This window comes from Gadus macrocephalus, chromosome 17 (genome assembly GCF_031168955.1).
Source record: "Gadus macrocephalus chromosome 17, ASM3116895v1".
Taxonomy (NCBI): domain Eukaryota; kingdom Metazoa; phylum Chordata; class Actinopteri; order Gadiformes; family Gadidae; genus Gadus; species Gadus macrocephalus.
The window spans coordinates 1,767,125-1,794,342 of NC_082398.1; the positions used below are offsets into that span (position 1 = coordinate 1,767,125).

Sequence of the window (27,218 nt, forward strand, 5' to 3'; positions counted from 1 at the left end):
AGGCGGTCTCCCTCATCTTCCCGTGGTCATAATAGTGAGTGTCCAGGTGTCCAGAGCAAGACACCTGACCCTCTGCTCCTGACGAGCTGGCTGTCGCCCTGCATGGTGGACACCGCCGTGAAAAGTGGAATGTGTGCATGAATGGGTCAGGTGAACCTGAGGCAGTTTGTAAGGCGCGTGGAGTTGCCACTGGTTGGAGCAGCGCTGTATAAACGCAGTCCATTTAGTCAATTTACCAGAAGAGGGAAAGCGAGGAGTTGGTATGAGAGAGGTGAGCGCTATTCGCAGAGCTCCGTTTTTTTCACTCCAGAGCTCCTCCTCCTCCTCCTCCTCCTCCACTGGAGTCAGAGAGGGGTAGGACTGTCACAGGGCTCCTCCTCCTCTTCCTCCTCCTCCTCGCCCTCCTCCTCCTCCTCCACCTCCTCCAGCGGAGTCAGAGAGGACGGTAGGACTGTCACATTTGCTGCTGCTGGTGCTGCTCAATGACAGCAAGACGAGGGCGCAGGAGCAGATCCCTCGTGTTTCGACCGGTTTTCTCGCTTCCCCTGAAGGTAAGGACGTGCATTGCGCGTCTGTGGGAGATGCTGCAGCCTCTCGTCTGCAGGATGAGGGGTTCGCGGTGGGATGGAGCGACAAGGTGGTGGTTTTATAACAACTGGAAGGGGCGAGGGCGTTGAAGGGCACAGCGATGCAGATCGCATGTCGCGATACCTGGGGAAAATCCGTAGTCACCCGCCTCAGCACCGCGGGTGCTTCGGTCTGACTCTGTGTTTTTTTTTAATCATCTTCTTTTTTGTCTGCTCTTCGTTAAACAACAACGTCATGGGTCCGATGTACACATCACGTTTTCGTGGCGTTTATTATAGCCAGACGTCCAGTGAGTTCAGCACGTTTTATCTGTGTGTGGTCTTGTGTGTTGCGAATGTCTGCTTTAGGACAAGTTCAATGCAGATATATTGCTTTATTGGCCACCACTTATACCCTTGTGTGCAGGATAGTCTGTGCATATTTTCTATTATTAATGGTAGGCGGCTTGTAAAATCAATGGCTGAATTGATTTATTTATGGCAAGGTATTTCTCAGGCTTTATTTTGATCAATCGATGAGTGCACCTTATCGTTTCTATTTGTGGAATTATTTAATGGCAGTCTTCTGGAAATCCATCTAGGCCATGTTTTGAAACCTGGACTGACTGAATAATGCATAGGAGTCTATATTCTGCCAGGGATCTTTGGTGACTAGCACATAGAAGTTTTTTGAATTTTAGAGTTATTGCTGTATCTTATAGAACTTCAATCTGAATGTTATTGAATAGGGTTGATTGATTGTTAATTGCTGTGTGTGTGTTATACTATATTTTGTCTCGGCAAAATGTGTTCTGATTCATGGGAAAAATACACGCAGGCACACACACACACACACACACACACACACACACACACACACACACACACTTGCAGTATTGCTATTAAGTATTATTATTATTATATTACTTAATTAATTAATTATTACCATTATATTTCTAGTATTACTATTCCTAAAAGGCTTCATGTTTCCAGATGACATTGTAAAATGTGAATACAATGGACCACGACTTTTTTATTTTTTTACAATAGTTTTCATATCTTTCGTCCTGCTGTCCGTTCCACGCGTGTCACACCCCTGAGGCAGACGCGCGCAATCAGCACGCTACTGTGGACGTCCATCAGACCGCGCTCGTCCCGTCTGGAGGCAGAACCCTTCACCTTGTCCTCTTGTGTTCATCTGCTAGATCAGGATAATATGAAGACACCATTCGGAAGGCCTGACCCCGGGAAGAACCCGCAATCCTTCCAACTGATTTGAAGCAGAGAACGGCGCCATGCACTGTCTCCGATAAACCAAAAAGACCTTCCCTGCTCCCCCCCCCCCTACTCCCTTGTCCCACCTCCTCACCCCTCTCCCCCCTCTCGCTCTCCTCTCTCTCTCTTTCTCTCTCTCTCTCTCTCTCTCTCCGCTCGGCTCTTCCCAGAGCGTGGGAAACGGAATACCGCACCACCACAACCACCACCACCACCACCACCACCACCACGGCGACATGGCTTCGGACCAAGTGTGCGTGGACTCCCTGGAGTGCCGGGCCCTGCCCGGCGCTGCCGCCATCGCCACCTACAAGGGGCGCCAGAAGCTGCGCAGGAAGCTGAGGCCCGTGCGGATCCTGGTGTTCGTGGTGGGCCTGGTCGCCATCAGCGCCGTCTCCTTCTCCTACAGTGCCTTGAGGTGGACGTCGGCGGCGGGGGGCCCCGGGGCCCTGGCGGCCGGGCCCCTGGAGGCGGCGGGGGCCCCCCCCCACCGGACGCTGCTGTCCACCCAGCTGCAGCGGGACCTCAACGTGTCGGGCGACAGCGCGGTGGCCATGAAGTCGGCGGCGGACGGGAACCACAGCCAGGGCGAGTACCCCACGGACCTGTTCACGCTGGAGGAGCGGCGGCAGGGGGCCGTCGTGCTGCACGTCTTCGGCATGCTCTACATGTTCATCGCCCTGGCCATCGTGTGCGACGAGTTCTTCGTGCCGGCGCTCACCGTCATCACGGAGAAGCTGTCCATCTCGGACGACGTGGCGGGCGCCACCTTCATGGCGGCGGGCGGCTCGGCGCCGGAGCTGTTCACGTCCATCATCGGCGTGTTCATCTCGCACAGCAACGTGGGCATCGGCACCATCGTGGGCTCGGCCGTCTTCAACATCCTGTTCGTCATCGGCATGTGCGCCATCTTCTCCAAGGAGATCCTGAACCTGACGTGGTGGCCGCTGTTCCGCGACGTGTCCTTCTACATCGTGGACCTCATCATGCTCATCGTCTTCTTCCTGGACAACCTGATCACCATGTGGGAGAGCGTGGCCCTGCTCTCGGGCTACGCCTGCTACGTCATCTTCATGAAGTGCAACAGCTCGGTCGAGGGCTTCGTCAAGGGCTGCATGAGCAAGAACCAGGTGGTGGAAGTGGAGGTGCAGCCAAAGGTAAGCCCCTGGCTTCCCCCCCCCCCCCACCCCTCCTTAGCAACCATCTCCCCTCTTTAGCACCCCGACATCCCTTGTTTCTGTTTAAGGAGCGTCGGTCTCCCCCCAGTACCCCAATGCTCTCGGTCGGTTCAGCGACTGTCGTCTGTGTTGCGCGGTAGAAGCGTGAAGGATGAAGCTTACTCGGGTGTTCTTGTGTGGTCATTATGCAAGAGGTATGGATTGTGTCGTAGCCTTGACATGGATGGCCTTGTACACCTCTGAGGAAAAGGGACGTGCTATCGATTCTGTTTACCTTCTTTGCACCAAACATGTTATCTTTTTGACGTCGGGAGAATGTGTGTCGTCGCAGCGCGTCCTTCTATTTTGTAATAACTGCTTTCAAATAAGAGTCCTTAACATGTGAAGTGCAAGTCAAAAGGGGCTCACAGTTCATAACATTTGATAGTTGTTTGGTCCTAGGCCTGATGTGCAGTGAGGTATAAAGTTAACACTTTAAGATGCATGACAAAACGGGACTATGCTAAAACATATATTTTCGAGGTTTAGCTTGAGGCACTGGTGTCCCTGTCTGACACAGCAGATTCCTCCTAATGTATTAAGAATAGCCTGCCCTGATGAAGGGGAGAGAATGACGTATCACTGCGTTTACGAACGCATATTAGCTCAATGACCTTCGTAACCTTGGCCATCATTTCCAATGCTTTACCAGTGGGTTTGTAGGCTAGGGTTCCTGGCGTGTTATCCTTCAAGTCACGATTGTTGTTACCCTTTTGTTCCTTAGTTTAACTGGAATACAGTGCGGCAGTGGCTGTGTGTCATTAGCATAACACAGAGAGCCTTATGGCGGGTGAAAGGCCTCAAATCAGCCGAACGCAAAGCTTCTCAATGACACTTGAGGACAAAGCAAGGCCGCGTGCTACAATACCATAGTGGCCCGGAGATTATCCGCACGGATTTAGGTTCCAGATGACAATTTAGTGACGGCGTGCCAGAAAGTTGTACCCTAAACTGCTGACTCGGTGAGGATTTATCCCCAAAGTACGCACAGTGCGCTAAATCGCCAGAGGTACGCAATTACGGCGGCCCGGAGGCGGTTTCCACGACGATGCTGACTCTCAGAGTAGCCTCCCGCGAGCGAAGAGGAGGAGGATGCGACAGAGAGGGAGAGAGCCGTTGGGCGATGAGCGAGAGGCGGACTACCACAACGCGCGCGCACACACACACACACACACACACACACACACACACACACACACACACACACACACACACACACACACACACACACCAGCCCCCCCCCCCCCGGCCCACAAGCGGTGGACATGGCAGACTCGGGTGACCTTGAGCTGCGTTGCATTCTGGGTATTTTCTGCACACCCATTATAGGTGCCTTCGTTCTCCCAGCACGTGATGGAGAGAGGGAAAAAACTGAGAGAGGGAGAGGGAGAGAGACAGAGAGACGGTTGTTGGAGACAGATGGGTCGATCAAGCCCAGTCACGTCTCATCTCCGAGACAGCCGTCAGCCGACAGGCTGCTGCTCTCGTGCGCAGCCTCCCCTGTCTCTCTGTCCAACCGGGTTGTCCTTTTTTCCCACAAACGTGAATGATGAACGGGTTCTGTTTACCGGCCCCTCACACCCGCCTTTGGTTTAAAACGATCCCTGTGAGTGTTATGAGTGTTTAAGGCTAATGTCACCCATCCACGCGGGTCTTTTAGGGTCTAAGAGGGAGGACGCTGGAGAGATCATGTCCATGTGAACTTTGTCAGGGGTGCAGAGAGAGTTACGTAACTCTTCTTCCCTTTTTGAAGTGCTGCATGCGATATGAATGTATACATAATTTAGAATAGTCTCCAACACAAGGGAGGGCCAGGCTATTCCTCTATGTACAAGCTTTCAGCAGTCCCTCATAATTTGTTTGTTGGATGACGAATCTGTTCAGAAATGTCTTGTTCCTCAGCCGGCTGTTGGCCATCGTTTTCACAGTTGCTCACGAGGTAATTATCAAAAGTGTGCGCATTCTTACTCATAAGTTCTCTGGTATATTCATTTAAAAAAACACAGAGTTGTGCGCACTCAGGATTAAAGTTGTGTAAGAGTGGCAAGGGCACCGTTTGCCTTCATTATACCCTTGAGTGGAAAATATAAGTTATTTAATGTGGGCTTTCCTGAAATGATTTTAAACGTTTAAACGTTAGGACATTGGCTGTCCCCTCAGAATGTCAAATTCGCTGGCCTAGGCAGAAAGTGGACCGATAGTGTCAGCAGGATAGAGAGTTTGTGTGTGTGTGTGTGTGTGTGTCTGTGTGTGTGCACGCCGGCATGTGGGTGTGCGTGCGTGCGTGGTCGACATCCCATAGAAACAAGCCTTTTGTTTGGGAGTGAGAGTCCGTTTTCCATCAACACATCGGAAAGGTCAAACCGGCCACGGGAAACGCTTGCTGACCTCAGACTGTGGCCTGATGGGAGTTGGAGTTGTTTCCGTGAGGTGCTAATGAGGACGGTGTGCGACGGAGAGACGAGGAAGCGATGTAACCTCAGAGAGAGGCGTGCTGGCACGGTGTGATGCTAGGTTCCTGGAAAGATGCGGTGAATGATGTGTGTGTTGTCTAACCCTCGGAGGGACGGGGAGGACCCTGTTTGGGGGGTAGGGCACATGCACACTGCCCATCCTCTGTGGAACATAACATGGTACAGACGTGCGCACCAGCTGGGTTTGTTATTCTCCTGTACTGCCCAGGTCGGCAGTTTAAGTTGCTAAGTTACAGCTTGTTAAGTTTCGAGTTTCGACTTAAAGTTTGGATTGTTTGGATGTTTTAGGGTTATTGACAGTGACTGAGGGATGGTTAAGCTAAGGTTTAGCGTGGTAAAGGTTAGATATTTGGTTTGTGATGGTAAAGTATAGGTATCAGCTTTGACGTGGTTGAGTTAATGTTTTAATTTAGGCATTAAGTTAGAGGGAGTTAAGGATGTATTAGATAAGAAATGCTCCAGTTTAGCGTTTAATGTTTTTTGTGGTTAAGATCAGATTCTATTTGTTTAGTTTCCAGTCTGCACCATAACCAGTCCAAGGAATTTAACTAAAGAAAGAAACTGGGCCTTCTAACAGCAACATCTTATTATTGTATGATTGTACTATCCAAACTTACAGCCTTTGCTCGGGTATTCCAATGCCCTTGAAATGAGTGGACTTTAAACAGGCCAGAGGCAGAATGAACAAAAATGTCCACAATTTAGAGATAAACACAGAGATGCCACTGGATTCCACATTTGACCAAAGACAACACAGTACATCAACCCAACGATCACAGCTCAGTTTTGTCTCCATCTGAGTTTGGGTAACTCTCGGTCGCTCCCCAAGTGTCCTGTGTCTGTGTGTGCGTTTGTTTCTGATTGGACAGATATTGCCTCAGTGGTCTGCTGGTAGGCTAACCGCCCTCGTTAGTGTAATCATACTTGCCACACGCCAATGAACACAAACACCTAATTGAAAACCAAACCAAAAAGCACGTGGGGCAAGAACAGACCACTGCTCGTGTTCTTAGTGCTAGAATAATAGGAAAGAATAATTGTTGCAATAATAAGAATTCTTAAACATTTAATCATTGAGAAATAAAATAACTTAATAACAGTATTGAACACTATACTGGCAACATAACTGAAAGAAGAGATCTTTACAATAATATAATGTGTTGGGTAGAACCTAAATATATATATATATATATATATATATATATATATATATATACATAAATATATAGCTTAATTGATAACTGACCATATATATATATATATATATATACATACATACATACATACATACATACATTTGAGCAAAAATACAAGATAATGCTAAAACTTGGTTGGGGGACAGTAGCAGATATTCAGTAGAGAAACATAAAACCAAGCCGAGGGCAGCATCCTGGCTGGAGAGCAGTACTAAGGAATAACAGCGGGGTAAATATGTGCGTGCCACTGATCGTGGTGACCTGGCACACAGATGCTGCTGGGCGCTTTCATTTATTTATTCATTCCCTTTTTATTTATTTATTTCCAACGTTCATAATCCAATGCTAATGTGAGTCTGTTTCGGACAGGAAGTTCAGAGGAAAAATCTGCTGACCATAAAAGTAACGGTATTTCCCATTGACCGCTCCTCAGAGGGCGACTGGAGAGTGGATATTCCATCGACGTCGTATTGATCGCGCTCCACACATCATCTATCATCTGCATCATTTCATTTCATTTCGGGGGGAGTACATCCGAACCAGGGGACAGACTAGCATAGCATGTCGCGTGGGTTTAATTAAGGGACAGCAGGGCGGAGATGACCGCCGCTGTCCGAGTGCTGTCAATAATCACTTTTAGCGCACGCTGGTTTAAAGTGTGCGAGCACTTCATTTGACTCGGACGTTTGAGCGAACGCAAACCAATTAATCGCGACCCGGCCGGAGCCTTCGTCGTCTTTTCGTTCACTTCTAGCTGATGAAGACGTTGGCTGACCACCGCCGCCGCTAAGCACAACCTTCAAGGCCTCTCGCTCCACGCCTCCGACCCAGTACACTACCGCCCCCCCCCCCCCCCCCCAAAAAAAAAACACGGGGTCCCATACAAGGGACCACCTTCTGTGTGTTCTACCTCGAGACCTGACCCTGGAAGTGCTCGAGGCTAAACCTGCGACCGGCAGCGCCCCCAAAGCCCCCTCGTGGGAGCCGGCCCCGTCCAAACCACCGCAGCGCAACAACCTGCCCCAGAAGGGCGTCCGGGACCCTCCGATACATCCCAACGCCCCTTTCCCCTCCCGCCGTTCTGCGTCGGCTCCCCCTGACGCTGAATCCCTCGCGGCCGTCGCCGCGCTTCCAAAGAGCGACAGCCGCACCGCTGACGAGGCCAACAATGGGATCCATAAAAGTGTTCTATCTGTAGACTCCTCATGGCACTTATCCATGAATGACACAGCGTTGGAGCTTTGCAGTGCTCGCTGCGGTGGGAGGGAGGGTGCAGGGGGAGGGGGGGCGATGGCTACACCCAGGCTTAATCTTCTTGGACGCGCGCCCCGGGCGGTCTTAAGGCATGCAGAGTGGACTTGGCGCGATGCGCAGAGGACTGATTGCTGCTGGTCGAGGGGGCAGCTCGCTGCGTGCGACCGGGGGCGACTGCACTGGGCTAGGACTCGAGCCAGGCAGCGCTTGCGTGGTGGGCGTCCGCCTCTTTACACACGCCGACACACAGACACGCCGTGCACATGAGCACGCGGGCAGCTCCGCCCGACACGCAACCCGCGCGGCGCTGCGAGGGCGTTTTGAAGGTCGTGCGAGCGCCGGGGGGAACTTTCTCCTCCTCCTCCTCCCCCCCCCCCCCCCCCCCCGACGAAGCTCCATCGATCGCCCCGGCCCGAATCAAGATGGCCGCGCCCAGCAGCCGATAGCGAATCGCGCTCGCACCCTCGAGCGTGGAGCGGGCTTGCTGACCCTGCCCCCCCCCCGGTGCAGGCCCCTGCCTCGCCCCCATCACCACCCATCTGCCCGGGGGGGCTCTGCGTCGGGCTGAGGGGGTGTGGGGGGGGGGGGGGTGGGTTGGGTTGTGGGGCAGAAAGCGTTCACCCGTCAGCTCTGCTCGGCGCTGATTGCCGCCTCCCCGCCGAAGCAATCATTCCTTCCACGTCCCTCTCCTTTTTCTTCTTCTTCTTCTTCTTCTTCTCCTTCTCCTTCTCCTTCTTCTTCTTCTTCTTCTTCTTCTTCTCTTGCTTTTATTCGTGCAAAGAACATCAAGTGACAATAGGCGCGGCGGCACGGAACGCTTTATCATCGCGGTGCTGCCTCGCTGTTGTTCATGGTTTCGGATAAAACTGTATGGATGCATTGTGAAGATGCTAGGTTTTGAAACACTATTGTTGAAGGCCTCATATTAATTGGCCGCCATGGGTTTCCAGACGTGACTGGAGTGTGGGTGTGTGTGTGTGTACGTGTGTTTGTACTTGTACTTGAACCCGCCTCATCTAACAGTGTTCAGTTTCCAGTTGAGTTTAGTTCAGTCTTGGTTTCACTCGGAGCCACCGTCAACATGTGTTCAAGTGACACACTGTTAACCTTTTAATGCGACAAACCAAGTGAACCCTGAACCGGGGAGCTGTCTCTTGTTGACTCAGCTCCCCGCCTTTGGCAGCAAATCAGAGTGTGAACCGAAACCACAACATGCCGGGAGCATATCCCGCCGTTGTTTGTTTTGCATAACAGACAACAGGTTAACCTGTGTGTGTGTGTGTGTGTGTGTGTGTGTGTGTGTGCTCCAAGAGTGTAGCCAGTGTGTGTGCGTGTGAGTTTCTGTGGATCTTTGGTCCTATTTCACAAGGCAGGGATAATGTACAGCTAGTCTGTCATTATTGTGATATTTTCATAACCTGATCGCTGTACATTATCCCGGTTAGATAACACGTCTACTCACTAAATAAATAAATAATGTGACCCAAAAAAGGACAACTAAAAAGGATTTTATTGGTTTAAAAATGATTTTATTACTTCTGATAAAAAGTGTTCCGTTAGTTACGGTTGGAACTGCGTCCATAGCAATGGTTTGTTAAACATGGCAGTGGTCTGCTATACAAAAACCTCGTAATTGACCAACCATAATTGAGTATACAACAACGCCGTGTAATAACTGGCGTTAATATTCGTCTTGGGTGATCCGATCAGAATGGATAGCTCTTGGATTGTCTGAGATCTCACTTCACCCTCGCTAGATGCAAATAAGCACGTGCATCATTTCCATTTGCAAACACAAAAGTGCCGTATCTAACTGTCTCGCGACACGACACGTCAGTTGCGAACGCAGTGCTACCGCGTGACTCAGAACCCGTTCACGCCGCTGCTAAATGAACAGGGGCTCACGCACGGCCTCCGAATGCGGCCTGACGTCGGATCTCAACCGGCCTGGGCGCATTCAAACCTGTACCTAGAGATGTCCTCTTGTGATCGGATCCCCCACGACGTGTGAGTGCCAGGTGGGAACACGGCCTTCGTGTGAACGTAGACTCGATATGGACAAGGTCTCCGACCCCTGCACTGGGCCGCACGGAGGCCAACGTGAAAGAGAGTATTTTCCCCCTGGTAGTACCGGTGGTGGCGGGGGGGGGGTCTCTGGGTGAACGTTATCAACCCGCCGCTCGCCTCGCTCGTCTTCCGCGCCCCCCCCCCCCCCCCCCCCCCCTGAGCTGGTGTGTGCGTGTGACAGGCCGATGTTGGTGCCGCCCAAGATGGAAGGTGCAACCCCAGATGCGTTTCCAGGGGCTATAAATAGCCTCGCTGAGGCATCATCCCCCATCAGGGAGCCGCTTCATAGATCAGCTGCAATGAGGAACGCTTCTTCGTCTCTCTCCCCCCCTCCCCGCCGATTTGGCTGCTGACATGGGTGTGGGGGGGGGGGGGGGATCTTGCTCGGACCCCCGGCTCACTGGTCCCAGCTCAGCGGGCCTGTCGTGTGGTCGGTGGTTCTGGGGGGGGGTCCTGGGTTGAACACATCTGCGGATTTGTGTCATGATGTTGAGATATTGACGCCCTGCATTTTGAATCGTGTCTATTTGTTGCCAACCGCTTTTGTTTTCAGATTGTGTCAAACTGAAATTTAGTTGAAATGAATACGTTTTGACAATCATTTTGTATTGGGCTGTTTACATCCTGATCCTTAAAGGTTCCTTTTGATTGCCATTTGGAATAATAGCCTAATATTTGGATAATTTCTTACGATTTAAAATCTACATATACAAACAAAATCTCTCTTCTTCCGTTCCCACAACTGAGGATTTTTGAAACATGGCGTATGATTTTAAAAGAGCAAACCAAATTTGGTTGAGGGAGAGAGAGGGAGTAGAATGTGGGCAGGGTGTGCGGCCTTGCCTCCCTTTGTGCCTCCTTGCCTTGGGAGCTCCGTGGCTCTTCCTACAAACGGTTTCTCCAGTCATAATGGAGGGTCCTTGGTCGCGTTGTGGTAGTGGCCTTCAATCGTCCACTCTGTAGTGGTGCGCTCGCCACGTGAGTTCCATGTAGTCCGCCGCTTTACTGCGAAGGAAGCTGAAAGTACTCGTGTGCTGTTGTCCACCAGGACAAATACAGTCTGTGACGTATACATTGAATACATTGAACAGAATATGTATGGCATGTGTCACCTTTTGATGTGCAGTGTGCATTGGCTTGTGCACAAACACACACACACACTCACACAGACTCTCACATGCACACCAACATATATATACAAAAACAAAAACACACACACATACACACATATACACACACACACATACACAGAGCTCTCACACACACACATACACGCAGTGAGAGTGTGAAGGCAAAATAAGAGCGGTAGGTTCGTATAGCGTCTCTAAAATAGAATCAATTCTGCTTCCATCGCGTCGTGACGACAGCGATGACGATTCTATCTTTCTTCTTCTTCTTCTACTTCTTTTTTATTCTGCAGGGAGGGGGGGGAGGGGAGTGTTCGAGATATAAAAGCAAAAAAATCATGGTGGACCAATCGCATCACAGCACGTTGGCTGTGGACGATTCAAGACACTACTTCACTCAAACGTCTTCCTTGTTATCCGCCGTGCTCACTTTGTCACGCTGTTCTGCGACGCCATTGTCTCCTTTTTTGTGTCATCTTCTCGGCGCCAAATGAGATTTAACGACATTCAGAATCGTTCCGCGGAGGCGAAGTAGTCATTTGCATCATGAAAGCGTACGCTTTTTTATTTTGTAAGCGTCCCGTGATTGATAATGGTATTGTTATGGTTTCCTCCTGCGAGCCGTTTGGTCGGCGCTGGCCCACTTGGTTAATGAATGACACTCGAAGGTCACGGGCCGCACACACACACACACACACACACACACACACACACACACACACACACACCCACCCACTCTTCCTCGGGAGGAGGAGAGGCGGGGAGAAGGAGAGAATCGCAGCGAGGCGCTGAAACGCTGCCTTAAAACAGACAAAGGCCCATCACGCATGCAAAGCGGCCCCTTTGTTAACGCTTTACACATTAATGATGTCGTGCAGAACGACCACGCTCGCACGCACAAAAAGAGCCCGGCCCGCGCCGGAGCCGGGAGAAGTTTCAAGGTCGTCTGTAGCGACGCAGTATCGTCTGACAGGGGGAGGGACGCTGTGACAGCGCGACCGCGGTGAATACGGATGAGGGCTAGACTGTATTCCAATGAGCTGGATACTGTAATCGCGTGGCCCGGGGGAGTTTTATTGACGTTTCGTTAACACAACGCACATAGGAGGTTAAACACAAAATGGCTGTGGGGGGTTTGTGGTTGGCGAGGGCGGAATGGGGCCAAAGAGGGATTTTAAAAGTTTAATTTAAATGAAGTCACATCGGGTGAAATGACCGCTCAAAGTGGCAATCTCGAAGTGTTCATGAAAAATAAATGTCTATTGAAGTTGCAGTATGTGATACTTTAACTAGCTCTTAACTTAAAAATGACATGAACAATCTGTGGTCAATGCCTAGAGATGTTTATTTCAATAATGTTTTAAATGAAATCACATCCTACAACTGATATTTTCTGAAAATAGAATTGCTGGCCAGCCAATACAGCCCATAACGCAATGGTGACTGAGCCTATGGCCCACTAATAGAGGCTGTTCCATGTGTGGTATTATGTTGTAAGGTTAATGTTGTGAATGTAGTGTCAATGGCGCACGGTTGGGCTCTAGGAGAACATTACCGCTCTTAGCCAAAGTTATCGCCAAAGAGATTGAAAGGAAAATCTTCGATAGTGCTGCTTTAAAGGTCCCATGACATGCCACCAGGTGTGAGTGTGGTTAGACGTTACAAGACGTTTTGAAGATCAGTCTCTTATGACATCACTAGTGGGCGTGTCCACCTAGATGTGTGCTGGATAGATCAGTCTACCAGCCTACCCTGTGGACTGTAGCAAACGTTGATCGTCTATCCTTCACACATCTAGGTGGAGTTTCAAAACGGTTTCGTAGCGGCGAATTACACTCACACCTGGTGGCATGTCACGGGACCTTTAACCAAGATGGCCATGGTTAGGACAATGGATGCTGTAACAGAAAGCAATAAATGAAATGTCCCGTTGTGCTGCGTTGTAGCCACGAGGGACCTCATTGTATTGTCGTTTATGGTCTGATGGAGAAGACCTTTACAAGCCTCGCGTATATTGCGACATACGAGCAATGTGTCATGGAGCACTTTGACTTTTGAAGTATCGTTTACATCAAATCATCTAATGCCTTTTGCGTTCACTTAAGAATGTGATACGAGCACCACTTTTTATAGGCTGGGATGGTGATGAGCTGTGTGTGTGTGAGTGAGTGATACTGTGTAAGCATGTAGGTGTGTGTGTGTGTGTGTTTGTGTGTGTGTGTGTGAGTGTGTGTGTGTGTGTTTGTGTGGGTGTTTGCGTATGCGCAAGCATGTGTGTGTACGCCTGTGTGTTTGCGCGCAAGTCTGTTTGTCTGTGTTTGTGTGTGTGAGTGTGCGCAAGCGTTGTGTGTGTTTGTGGGTGTGTATACGCAAATGTTGTGTGTGTGCGCCTGGGTGTGTGTGTGTGTGTGTGTGTGTGTGTGTGTGTGTGTGTGTGTGTGTGTGTGTGTGTGTGTGTGTGTGTGTGTGTGTGTGTGACTGTAAAACCGTCAGGACTGCCCTGAATAGCTCTCACTCCATACTTTAAATATAGCCTTAAACGAACACCATCACCATCGCATTGATTTCCCCACCTTCTGCTTCCCTACTGTTACCCTGGGCTCATGCGGCTCTCTGAAGGCGACCACCATCATGCCTTCACTCCCTCAACTCAAACTCTACCCCGCTCCAAACGCAGTAACACAATGACGCAGCGATGCAAGTGATGTTTTTCAAAGACCGATCAGTCGTCAGCATTGTTTTCGTGTCGTTTTTCTTCGTTTGTTTCATAATCCTTACAGTTGAACATAAGATCTGGTTTGTTGATGCTGGGTCGTTTCCACATCAAAACACAACGACAAAAGTAATGATTCCTTTTTAAGATCATACAGATCATCATCATCATCATCATCATCATCAAGTCCGTCCAGCCTTCGCTGGTTCACGAGGTTAAACACGCAATAGACGGTATTAAAACACATATCATACATGTTTATATGAGCCATGTTTAAGCGGTTCTAAATCTCTCGCTCTCACGGTCTCCCATCCACTCCAAGGCACCTGCGTAGGGTCAGGCAACAGAGTTGAAACTTGACACTCGGACGAAGAAACCCAAAGCCTGTGTATTGATCTGCGTCTATTTTCGGAAGCCGTGGTCGAATTAGCTAATGTAGCCGCCACTGTAAAGGCCTGGAGGGCACCCTGGATCCCTATCTCCTGGGTGTATGGGAGGAGGACACGCACGCATGCACGCACACACGCACATATACACACGCACACACACACACACACACACAGAGTGCCGTGCGTAAAAGTGTACTACAAAATCGCTTTTTTCCTGATTGGTCGTCAGCCTTTTGCATTGAGGTTGTTTATCGGGTTGGAAATGGGCGTGTCTAAAGGACTTCCCGGCCGACAAACCGGTTAGGCTTTCGTGTGATTTGCTCATCACTTCACAGCCTAATACTGGGAAATTGTGTGCCGGCTTTTTTGGAATGTGAAGTCAGCGCTTTAAGTGACACGAGGGACACACATGCGTGAGTCACACACATGCAAAAGCGTTGAGTGTTTTCAGACAACTGCAATCCCTAATGATGGCTCAAGGCAGAAACAGTGATTGCAATCAGACAGGCAGTCACTAACACGCTAATTAGGGTAACTCCCTCCACTTGCACACACACAGTGCAACACTTCGGTCATGCACAGACACACACACACACACACACACACACACACACACACACACACACTTACAGAAAAACACTCACTCACTCACTCACTCAAACGCTCATGGACACACATTAACCTACGCACAAATAGAGATAAACACACACAAACACACTTCAGAACCTTCTAGCACCGTGGAGGAATATGGCTGTGTGTGTGTGTGTGTGTGTGTGTGTGTGTGTGTGTGTGTGTGTGTGTGTGTGTGTGTGTGTGTGTGTGTGTGTGTGTGTGTGTGTGTGTGTGTGTGTGTGTGTGTGTCTCCAGCTCCCTTCCCCCCCATCCCCCATCTCCTCAGCCTCCTCATGCCAAGGTCACCCTGAGAGATGCTCCGTCATCGCTCCAGCCTCTTAAACGTGTCATTCCCCCACCGCACGCAGGGAGACACGTGCATGTTTCAAAGGAAGACATGCATGTGTGTGTGAGCGTGTGATGCTGACCTGCCACCATGGCAACAAAACGTTTTGCAGGTCGGCAGGACTAAGCAACACAGCATATATTTAGAGTATTTATTTATTGACAGTAGATGGAATAGAATAGTAATTAAAATGATCAGATGCATATTATGCAAGGGGGGGGGGCATCATTAATTTACACACTTAATTATTTTTCTTGCATTTACAAATTTTGAACATTAATAAGGAGCAGGAGACGATCCCACTTCTTAGCCAATCAGGACGCTCCTCTCTGTAAAGGGGCGGAGCTCCGCTGGAGCAGAGTTCACAGTTCACAACGAGGCCCGGCTTCCAAAAATGACGCATCACTTTTCCTCTTCCCCCCCCCCCCCCCCCCCTAGTCCCGCAGCAGCCTCTGCCTCCTAGCAGCCACTGTCTGATTAGTATTATGGGATGTGCGTGTGTGTGTGAGGGGAGGGGGGTGGGGTTTAGCAAGAGGAAGCAATTTGGTCTTAGTACTGGTGAGCACGCAGTTGCAGCGTTGCCTTGTGGGAAATCAGTGCGGCGACAGCTCCTGTAATTAGTTCTGCTTGTTCGAAAATGAAGGGGTTAGTAATGAGCAGGCGGGCTGCGTCTTAGCTTGTTGTGCATCTTTCTGCCCCCTCTCTCCCCTCTCTCGCCCAACTCGCCCCACTCGCCCTAAAGATCATGATTATTATCGTCCTCCGCACAAATAAAACGAGAGAGGGGCGAGCTGGAGGGAGAGGGAGAGAGGAAGGAGGGAGAGTGAGAGAGAGGGAGAGTGGGAGGGAGGGGGAGAGAGAGAGAGAGGGAGAGGGGGAGAGAGAGGGAGAGGGGGAGAGAGAGGGAGAGGGGGAGGGGGAGAGGGAGGGGGAGAGAGAGAGAGAGGGAGAGAGAGAGGGAGAGGGGGAGAGAGAGGGAGAGGGAGGGGGAGAGAGAGAGGGAGAGAGAGAGGGAGAGAGAGAGGGAGAGGGGGAGAGAGAGGGAGAGGGGGAGGGGGAGAGAGAGAGAGAGGGAGAGGGGGGAATCCGCCGTTCAGTCGGTTCCGCTCCGACATGATGCGCGGAGACGGACAAATCTCACCGGGGTTCTTCTGTCACGCTGTCTGACGGCGTGCTGGTGCACGTGCACGTGCACGTGCACGGCTGCGGAGCCCTGGGAGAGGCCAACGCTCGGCTGGGTCTCAGAGAGACAGGCGGGTCCTGCTGGAGCCGGGGCCGGAGGGGGAGCACACACACACGCACACGCACGCACGCACGCACGCACGCACGCACGCACGCACGCACGCACGCACGCGCACGCACACATGGTACACCTGTGCCACACACACACACACGCACACATGGTACACCTGTGCCACACACACACACACACACATGGTACACCTGTGCCACACACACGCGCACGCACGCACACACACATGGTACACCTGTGACACACACACACACACGCGCACTCACACACGCACGCACACACACATGGTACACCTGTGACACACACACACACGCACACACACATGGTACACCTGTGCCACGCACACACACACACACGCACGCACACGCACACAAACACACACGCACAGAGATATACACACACACATGCTACACGTGCGCCACACACACACATATAATCACGCACATAGATATACACACACACATGCTGCACGTGTATCACACAAACATACTTCAAGTGCATCCCACATGCACACACACACACCAAAAAACACACTACTCGTGCGTCACATGCATACACACAGATATTACACACCTACAGACACTTGCGTCACACACACACACACACACACACACACACACACACACACACACACACACACACACACACACACACACACACACACACACACACACACACACACACACACACTGAGCAGGCCCACGTGTGCCATGCATACTTAAGGGTGTGTGGGTGTTGGTTGATGCTCACGTTTGCAAATTCACCTTGAAGCCACACGTGAAGGTCACACGAGGCGTGACAGCTGCTCGCGCTAATCCAGTGCCGTGCACGCCACCGTGCACGCCGCCGTGCACCCCGCCGTGCACGCTGAGTGAGGAGTGATGCATACATTTACTCTGTGAATGTGGGTGATACAGCGGCTAAACCTCGTCGCACTACGCTGGTTGTGTGTACTCATTGTGTTACTCAGGTGGTTGTGTACTCATTGTGTTACATTGTGTTCCAGTCCGGCCGGGGTATCTCCACTCCATTTCTTTAGTACCACTATTTCTATTTGTCGGGTTTACTTTCAGCCAAAGGAGGGAGGCTATGCAGAGTCGAGGAAAACTTGTGAACAAGTGGGTCCTGAGTCTCTTGCGGAAGCCGGTGAGCTCCTCAACGGCAGCAAGGAGACGATATTCCCAGTGATCCCGAGAGCCTTCCTGCCATGAAGTGCATGCCTTTCCCCGGAGAAGGCCGGCCTGATATCACTAACGGTTTGGGACTGATCGACTTGTGACTCGTGGCTGGGGTCAGGGTTTTTGGTTGTGATGTTTAAAATGACACGACCCAGATAGTAGTACATTGTTATTTAATACATCGTTTTGTCATTTGAACCCTTTTGATGGGGAGGAGTGGGCCTTCTGAATGCTCCCAGTCACATGATGGAGCTCTGGTGTCTACTGTACAGCGCTGTTCAGGAGGTGAAAGTCAGAAATAGTTTTTACGTCACTGAGGGGGGGGGGGGGGGGCAGTGAGTCATGATAGTACGAATTATTCCGTTTCATTGACGTCTGTATTGAAAACTTTATTTCAATTTTTTTTTCAAAATAGGAAGACTAATTTACTCTGCAGTTCTGCAGTCCATTTTGACTGCAGAGTCAAACTGAAACAAAGATGGACGCCACACTCGACCTCAGTGACCTTAGCTGCGTTCGAAATCGTTCCCTACCACGGATATAGTGCACTATATAAGGTGCTCGCCATTTTGTAGTGGTGTTCGAATTCTCAGTGGTTAATTTCATGCACTATATAGAGCACTTAAAATACCCAAAATTTGAGTGTACATACGATGTACCCTACATGTTACTCCCGTATACCAAAATGTATGTATTATAACTGCCAAACCTATGGGCGGCAGTGTAGGGAGAAGGATAAATCCATGAAAGCCAATCAGAATCCTCAGAATCAACAACAACGAGTAACACGAGCGTCTTCCTGTAACAAACAAACTGTAAACATAGGGCGCTCATATGACGTTAAGCATTTTCTGGCGCATAATGTGACGCTTCAGAACCTAAAACCCTGTTTCTCCCCGTTGACACGACAACACATAACCGGCGTTTTCAGAAAATCTCCACTTTGGCCGGAGTTTTTAGAAATGATCGTTTCCTGTGACAAAAACAAGGTTTTCGTGTAAATGAGAGGCCAAACCGCGTGGAAATATCTGCGTTTTCCCTTCGTGTAAACGGGGCCTCAGCCCGGATGAGGCTGCCTCACCCAATGCGGTTCTGCCGCGATTCGTGTATTTGCTGTCACGTGACTCACACGTACTCGCACTCAGACAAACCGTTCCAGAGGATAAGCCCCGCCCATTTCATACCGTGACAGGAAGTCGTGGGCGGGGGGGGGGGTGCGGGAGCGGGGCGCTGTGTGTGTGTGTGTGTGTGTGTGTGTGTGTGTGTGTGTGTGTGTGTGTGTGTGTGTGTGTGTGTGTGTGCTCATCTGATCCATTTCTAAGAACCATCCTAATGCCGCATTATGCAAGAGTGCAGGCACCGTGTGTGTGTGTGTGTGTGTGGGGGGGAGAGGGGTGGCGGTGTGTGGGATTAGGATGGAAGCGTAAATCCAGGGAACATGCTAATCTCACGGCATGATTATTAGTCATAATATTTAGCGCTGGTTTAATGACAGGCGCCGTGATCAGTCTGGGGCGGGCTGCTCACCTTGTGGAGAGGGAGAGAGGGAGAGAGGGAGAGAGAGAGGGAGAGAGAGGGAGAGAGAGGGAGAGAGAGAGGGAGAGAGAGGGAGAGAGGGAGGGAGAGAGAGGGAGAGAGGGAGAGAGAGAAACAGAGGGAGAGAAACAGAGGGAGAGAAGGAGATCGAGACAGAAATAGAGAGGGAGGAAGAGAGAGAGAGCAGGTGCATGTAGTTTAACTAATGACCCCACTCAACCGGGCCAGCAACAGAAACAGAACCCAATACAGGGCAGGAAGTGATGCAGTGGTCACATGACCTTCTGGAATCCTTATACCCATACTGGGAAGGCTTGATGGTGATGAATATCAGGGCAAGCATGTTTTTCGAAATATCGAAGCTAGTATGGAGAATCGATAGATTCCAAATGGCCTGTGTTGTAACGTTGTTAATTATTATTTCAACACTTTAAATATGGAGCGTTCTCGTCACACCAGCATTGGCGCTCGCCACCCTCGGATTCCTAATTATCTCTCACACCCGTATTCGTCTCTTTAGACCCAGACGATATCTCGAAGTGTGATTCTGCTCCGGTGATTGTTAGCTTCTTCGTGTAAACAAGGCCAGTGACTTGAAGGGGGGTTCGGGGGGGATAGGGGTCAGCAGTTAGGGGTCAGGGGTCGGCAGTTAGAGGTCAGGGGTCATGGGAGGAGAGGTGGGTCGCTTCAGAGCACCATCTCTATTTCTATTCTAATTCTGGAGTTCTGGTCTATACTAACAGTGTTTTTCCTTCCTTTCCAAAAGCGATAACGAAACATACTCCTCACAGAACTGCATTGCTGTACCAATGCTGTTCACAGGGGGCGCTGTCTTTATCCTCTTGCAGTTTGACAAACACACAACATTGTCTGGGGTAGTGCGCGCACATGTGACCCACACCTGGCATTGTTAGAGAACAGGAATCGTTTGATTCAAGAGTGAAACGTAGACACTGAGAGCTGTGATTGGCAGCTCGGACAGCCAATCAAGCGATTCTTATTTAATCTTGGGCGCCCTGATTTGAATCCCATAATGCAGGGCAAGCAGTCCGGGTTTTATAAGACAGCAAAGATATATAGAGTAAAGTGTCCAGAGGATGTCTGTCTCTGTCCCACTGTCCCACTGTCCCTCATGAAGTCTACTGCTGTCTTCATCTCGTCTGCTCGTTGTTTTCTGGTGTCTGGTTGTATGCTTCACATCTGTGTCCTGTTTCTCTCTCCTCCCTCCCCCCTTTTCTCTCTCACTCTTTCTTTCTTCTCTCTCTCTCTCTCTCTCTCTCTCTCTCTCTCTCTCTCTCTCTCTCTCTCTCTCTCTCTCCTCTCTCTCATCTCTCCTCTCTCTCTCTCTCTCTCTCACACCTGTCTATGTCCTCTCACTCTCTCTCTGTCTGTCTATGTCTCTCTCCCTCCCTCTCTCTCTCTCTCTCTCTCTCCCACCTTGTTTTTATCTCTTCTCCCGTGTTGTTGGAGGAGATAGGTGAGCCCCACGGCCCACCGGACGATGACGGGAAGCTGTCGGTAGGTCCTCGACTCTCTCTCTCTCTCTCTCTCTCTCTCTCTCTCTCTCTCTGATGCTACCTATGTTTGTCTCCGTCTGTGTGTCGTCTGCGTTTCTATGTACTACTGAGGTAGTCTGTATCCTCTGTCACACCCCCCACACACACACACAGACACACACAGACACACACACACACACATAAAGACGCACACACACACACACACACACACACACACCCCACTTTATGTCAGACCACTGCAGAGTTTGCCGCACACTCCTGTCACACCCCCCCCCACACACACACACACACACACACACACACACACACACACACCATGCTCGTTCCCCCCCCACTTTATGTCAGACCACTGCAGAGTTTGCCGCACACAGGCTCTAGCATAGTGTATGCGCGCCGCATGCTAACGGCCCTGAAGCATGTCTCGCTAGGCTTCCTCTGCATTCATTCCTTTATCAATAAAGTTGCACGCGCGTTACGACGCTAGGAAATCACAGCGGTTCGGCTGTACCGTTGTTCACCTACGGCGGCCATCTTGGTTCTGAGCGCTAGTCCGGGTGAGTGAGCTAAGCGAGAGCCAAGATGGCCGCCGGGAGAACGAGTGCCCTGCTGAGGTCAAGTCGTAGCGTTCACGCTTCTTCTTCTGTGCATGGCGGCGGCGGGGGGGTTCCGGACTTTCTGCTGAGCTACAACCATCGGGTGGGGGGGCATTCATCGACGTTCACACGCCTCTCTAGGAGCTCTCTCATTCTCTCTCTCTCTCTCTCTCTCTCTCTCTCTCTCTCTCTCTCTCTCTCTCTCTCTCTCTCTCTCACATTCTCTCTCTCACATTCTCTCTCTCGCCCTCACTCCCTCTCCCTCTCTCTCTGCTGCATGCTCACGCCCACGCGTACCGGGGTGTGAATTAGCACCAGTGCTGCCTGACACCTCGGAGTACCTGCCTCCGCATCGCCAGCGAGGGGGGTGGGGGGATCGCCGACTGCAGCTGCAGCCCGCAATGGATGCCAACTTCAAGTTTCAAGCCTGGAGTGGATTGGATGACCTCTGTGGACCACCTTGTCCGGGGGAGGGAGCAGAAGACTTTAATGTGTTCATAGGAAGGAGGAAGAAGGAGTATGAATGTATGAATGTGAAACACAACAGCCTTTTGCTTTTCTCTGGGTTCTACTTCTGTGGTTTGGGTTAATCCATAAGGGTTAAGTATGTAAATGAGAAGGGCACACTCAATTAAAGTCCATGATTTGGCTGGTTGAACCGTTTCACATTGATGCAGTGAAGTAGATTTTGTTTAGTAATGTTTTTATCTTTGAGATGTCAGTCGGGGTTAATGCACGCCTGTCTATTCAAACGGCAAAAACTCAATTAGATAAAAACATAAAAACACAAGCTTACCGTAGCCGTTTACTTGAGGAAGTGATGACACACGGCTATGGGTAGGGGGCCGTTTGATTGACACCTCCACTTCCTCCTATCACAGGCCAGGCCCCGGCTCCAGAGAGGTGGAAGCTCCGCCTCCCTGCATAACAGCCTGATGAGGAACAGCATCTTCCAGCTGATGATTCACACCCTGGACCCTCTCAGCGAAGGTACGCACAGGTCACACACAAATACACACACACGCGCACACGCACACACACACACACACACAGGTACAGGTAAACACAAACACACACAAACGACCACAAACAAATCGCGATCGATCAAGCATGCTTTTTTGCACATGCAAGGCTTTTGGACTTCAGTCTGCAGTCTCTCCCAGCGTCCATCAGATCAGACCCAACTGTTTTGTCACGGCACAAGTTGCACTGTGCAGAACATTGAACCAGTACAATGCATCGCGTACAGTCCATTGTCTACGTACAATGAACTGCCCTCAATGCAGTTAGCATCTCAACGGACAAACTGCAACGTCTGCAAAGTGTAAACAGAACTGCGCACGGTAGTGTAAGGTGCCGGCATGGCAGGTAACATGTATGTGCTATAGATAAAAACATAGGTATAGACACAGAGCCGTAAGAGAGCAACAGCGCACAGCTGGGTTAAGCATCTCTCTCCGAGCGCCCTGCATGCTAGCGGTTTGCAGTCCTGTCCTGTTTGGTTCTGAGGTTCTGCGTCTCACTGCGTGACGCTGGCCATGTGAGACACCAGATGGATGATGCGGGTGTTAAGTGGGAATGAGTGGAACCCCGGGTTGGAAGCACACCTCGTTCTGGAGGGTCGGGAACAGAAAGCAAAGCGTGACGATGATGAGACGACTGAGTCTGCAGTCCTTTTGCGGACCTCGTCTGGCACAAACAACGGCAACGTGACACTGCATCGCAGTGCAGTGCCCCCGCACCCGGCCCCGCCTCCCGCTCCGAGGAAGGGAGGTCAGAGGAGAGTCGCCAAGGAGTGAAACTTAACTCTCCAAACTCAGTCCTCCTCCGAACTCCACCTCCCGCCTCCCACCCCCGTCGGACAGGAGTTACGGAGATCTCCAGCGTAACACGAAGAAATACATCTACACTGTAGCGAACGCCAGCTCTGCCCTCCCCCCTCCCTCCCTGCCTCCCCCCTCTCCTCCCCCACCTTCACCCCTCGGAGCGAAGCGCACAGCAGCGCTGAGATGCCTCAGCCCTTCAAAGACAGCGGTCGAAGCTCTGTGAGCGGGGGTGATGGGAACTGAGAAGGGCTGCGTCAGCGTGGACCCGGGGAAACGGTTGCGTCGGCATACAGTACAAGGTGATGGCGGAGGGTGAGGTGCGGGAGTACAGTGTCAGGCTACACCCAGAAAAGTAACATGGGGGGAACGAAAAGAAAGGCGAGGAGGAAGAGAGGGGGATGAGAAATGAGCCCGCCACCGCTTGCTCCCCCCGGGCGGATCGTTCCGGATTCCTCCAGGGGAACGCAGTACTGTTTGACAGAAAGGGTTTAGGTCCTTTAAGGAACGGCTGTACAGTAGGAGGAAGGGCTTATGTTCTAGATTCGGTGCATGTTAAGTCTTTAGGGAGTGAATATTATATGACAAACTGTCGTATAAATGTCTGCTTAGTCGTTGGCGGTGACGTATTCGTTTCTACGCACACTATGATGGTTGTAGTGATTTATGTGTGGGCTTTTAACTTTTTGCTCCCTCTTGCCCAATGATTTTTATAATTTGGTTGCTTGTTTCAGCTGACTGGAACTCCGTCCCTCGCCCACGATATAATATATCCTCCTGTTCAGATCAAGTAACGTATCACTGCCTGTCAATGCTTTTCCTCAACTCTTTTCTCTCGTGAAGTCAGTGGTCTCGCAGAGTAGACTTTCTTTTGTCCATGTTTTCCCCTCCTCTTCTATACTTTAATGTGTTCCTCTCATTTGAGGAGGGTGAGAGTCAGAGGCTAAGAGGTTTAGAGGCTAAATCCTCCACGATGGCAGAACATTCAAGAACAGCCGTCTCTTGACTATTTACAAGAGTCATAAAGTTCTCGTTGGAACATTATATTAATGTTCCAACTCGAAATTAAAGTCTGTCTCAAGTCTTATTATTACAGTTCTCCCAGGCTTAGAGTAAGTAGGATTAAAAAGTGCTGCAGCAAAGTCTGAAATGAGCGAAAACTTTCCTCTTCCCCAGAACTCTATGATCTAAAGATCTTCAACATGTGAGGAGGAATGGTGTCCACTTACAGGTCATTGTAAGCATTTTGAGTCGTTTTCGTCATTTAACTTTTAATTTGACTAGTAACCAAAGTAAACTATGTTATTATGTTCAACTCAGAGCCGGAAAGTACTGGGCTTGATCCCCAATTCCTGCAGTATTCCTGACACAATATTCCCAACCCCGACCTGCTCCCTACCTACATCATATCTTAGTTCACTGGGTTGCTTTGGATAAAAGCCAGTGCTAAAATAGAAGTGAATTGTATTTATTTTAAAAATGTCCTAATGGTTATCGATCATCAAAAGTATGAAGCGACCAAGTATCAATCGATAAATGCCATTTCATTGACTGACTAATAGTTGCTCTGCATCACTTGGCCTGCCTTCTGATTCGCTCGCTTTCTCGATCTTGCGATTGATAAGCCAAGCGATAACGGGGGAATCGTGCTGCTGTGAACTCTTTTACAATCGGCTATGCATCACTAGCCTGTTAACATGCAACTAATGTAATGCCTATGTCATGCCTCGGTAACAAAATTCCACAAATCAAATTTGAATTAGGGTTCGGAACCGACTGTGACTGCAATATACTAACATTTCAACTGTGAAAGGTTTGGCAATTTCTAACCCAGATCCCAAAATACAAACGTCCTTCGTTATTCCCGATCATGACTTCCGATGTCTTTTTCGCTCGATGCTATTGGTCCCTCGTGTCGTCTCCACAGGTAGTCTCAGAGTTTGGACTCTCTCACTCAAGACGTATTCTTTAGCCGGACTGGTTTCATACTGGGGGGATCCCAATAGCAATATCACCCAATGTCCCCCCCCTCCCCCCTTTGTTAACCTCCGACCCTGGCTCCTCCCAATCCTTCTTCTTCTAGTTCCGTGTGCGTCCCAGCGTGTGTCTGGGTGTGCGTCTGTGTGACTGAGGCATGTGCAAACGTATGAATCTTTGCGTGTGCGTTTACATGTTTCTCAGGTGTGTGTGTTTTTTTGTGCGTCAGTATGGCTTCAGCATATGCATTTGCGTGGTTGTGTGCGCGCGCTTGGGTTTGCTTGCACGTGTCTCTGGCTCAATTCCAAAATAAAAGCGAGCGCCGACACCCGACAGAACCACTGCGCTGACCCATGTTGTGTTAGCGTCACCCTGACTCAGGGACAAAATGGCGTCTGATGATCCAGTGTCCCCATGGCTCGTTTTTTATCTCTTCTTCTTCTCTCCTTGTCTTCCTTATCCGTCTTTCTTCCTCTGTCCCTTCAGAATTTGCTGACTCTGGTGAGTGTACTTATCACATTTATGTACCCCCCCCGCCCCCCTCGCCCTCTCCCCCCTCCCCCCCCCCCCCCTTCGAAAAACGGCTGAAATGTTGTATGCCCTCATCCTCAACCTCAGGTCCCCAGAAGGCCTTAACCCTACCCCCCTCCCCCCTCCCCCCCCCCCCCCCCCCCCAGCGCCGCTTGATGTCAAAGTTTCTGTCCCCGCCAGTCGTCTGTCGCTATTCTCTTCTGTGGTGGTGATCGCCGTGGACCCCCCTCCCCCCCCCCGCCCACCCCTGCCCTCTTCTTCCTCCTCCTCCTCTTCCTCCTTTTCTCCTTCGTCTTCTTCTTCCTCTCTGAACATTTGTGTTTCGTTTAACCTCCTGATCACCCATTGGTCCGCCTCCTCCTCCCTCCTCTTTGGCAAACCTCTTCTCTCTCTCTCTCTCTCTCTCTCTCTCTCTCTCTCTCTCTCTCTCTCTCTCTCTCTCTCTCTCCTCCCCCCCCTCCCCTCTCTCTCTCTTCTCCGTGACGTTCTCCGTGTGGTCGTGTCTCGTGCCGCCGTGTGTTTCGCTGCGGACCCGCGCGTCGGCGGTCTTTTTCTGGGGTGTCTCATCACGTCTGTGTCTCGGCTCTCGACGGTGTAAGAATCCACACCTGCCTCTGTATCGATATATTCTGTATTTCTAGATGAATATAGACTTGTTTTCCCCTGGTGTGAGCGCGTACAGGGCCTCAGAGGAAGACTCTGTCCTCTTCATGCAGTGTCCTTCCCTTCTGACCCCACGTCAATACAAGCTTGACATTGCAATTAAGGGAAACGGGCTAAAATTAGTTGCCCTCAACAAGCTTTTACAATTAGCTGTCCCATATTGGTGTGTGTGTGTGTGTGTGTGTGTGTGTGTGTGTGTGTGTGTGTGTGTGTGTGTGTGTGTGTGTGTGTGTGTGTGTGTGTGTGTGTGTGTGTGTGTGTGTGTGTGTGTGTGTGTGTGTGTGTGTGTGTGTGTGTTGCTCCTGGGGAGTCCTTTCTTTGATTGTGTTTCGTTACATTATCTTAACTGACCGTCTCGGTTTCGTTTCCTTACAAGTGTCTATGTTCGCGTTTCTCTCCTTACGTTCCTCTGTATGTATTCTGTCTCTGTAGGCGTTTTTCGGTACGTATACGGCTGTATTTGTATTTACTGCAAAGAGAAAAAGCTCTTCCTTTCTGTGTCGGTGTGGAGCTGGAGAACGATGCAACATCCAGTATGAAATATTGAGAAGGACAAGCCGTGCAAAGTGCAGTGCAACTTTGCTCGGAGCCCATTTGGATTGTGGGTATTGCGGTTCTTCAGCTACCACAGGCGTTTTTTTGTCCCTGCAGTATTCAACCGTGCACCATCACTCCCAGGAGCAATGTGTGTTTTTGGGCGATTGCGGTTTAATGTGAGTTGACTCTCCTACGTTTGATCGCTGACATGAATCTGCTCATCGTGTGGAAAAACACCAGGAAATACAAGGCAAGCATTTAAACCTTTGAGGTCACATGACCGGTGGTTAGGGCGACATGATTCCCCCCTGAAAAACCGTTTTGTGTTGAAGATGTCTTGGTATATCTTGTGTGTGTCCTGTAGGTGTCCTGTAA

At 50.4% G+C, this 27,218-nt stretch overlaps 1 protein-coding gene across 1 annotated transcript; it reads left to right on the forward strand.

Annotated features, from left to right (window-relative positions):
* Window positions 1-27,218, forward strand: LOC132445709 (sodium/potassium/calcium exchanger 2). Its single transcript, XM_060035824.1, has 6 exons — window positions 1-551; window positions 1,772-2,998; window positions 22,194-22,302; window positions 25,599-25,663; window positions 26,739-26,748; window positions 27,208-27,218. Exons 2-6 carry the CDS (start codon window positions 2,078-2,080, stop codon window positions 27,216-27,218), a joined length of 1,116 nt encoding a protein of 371 aa, XP_059891807.1. The 5' UTR covers window positions 1-551; window positions 1,772-2,077.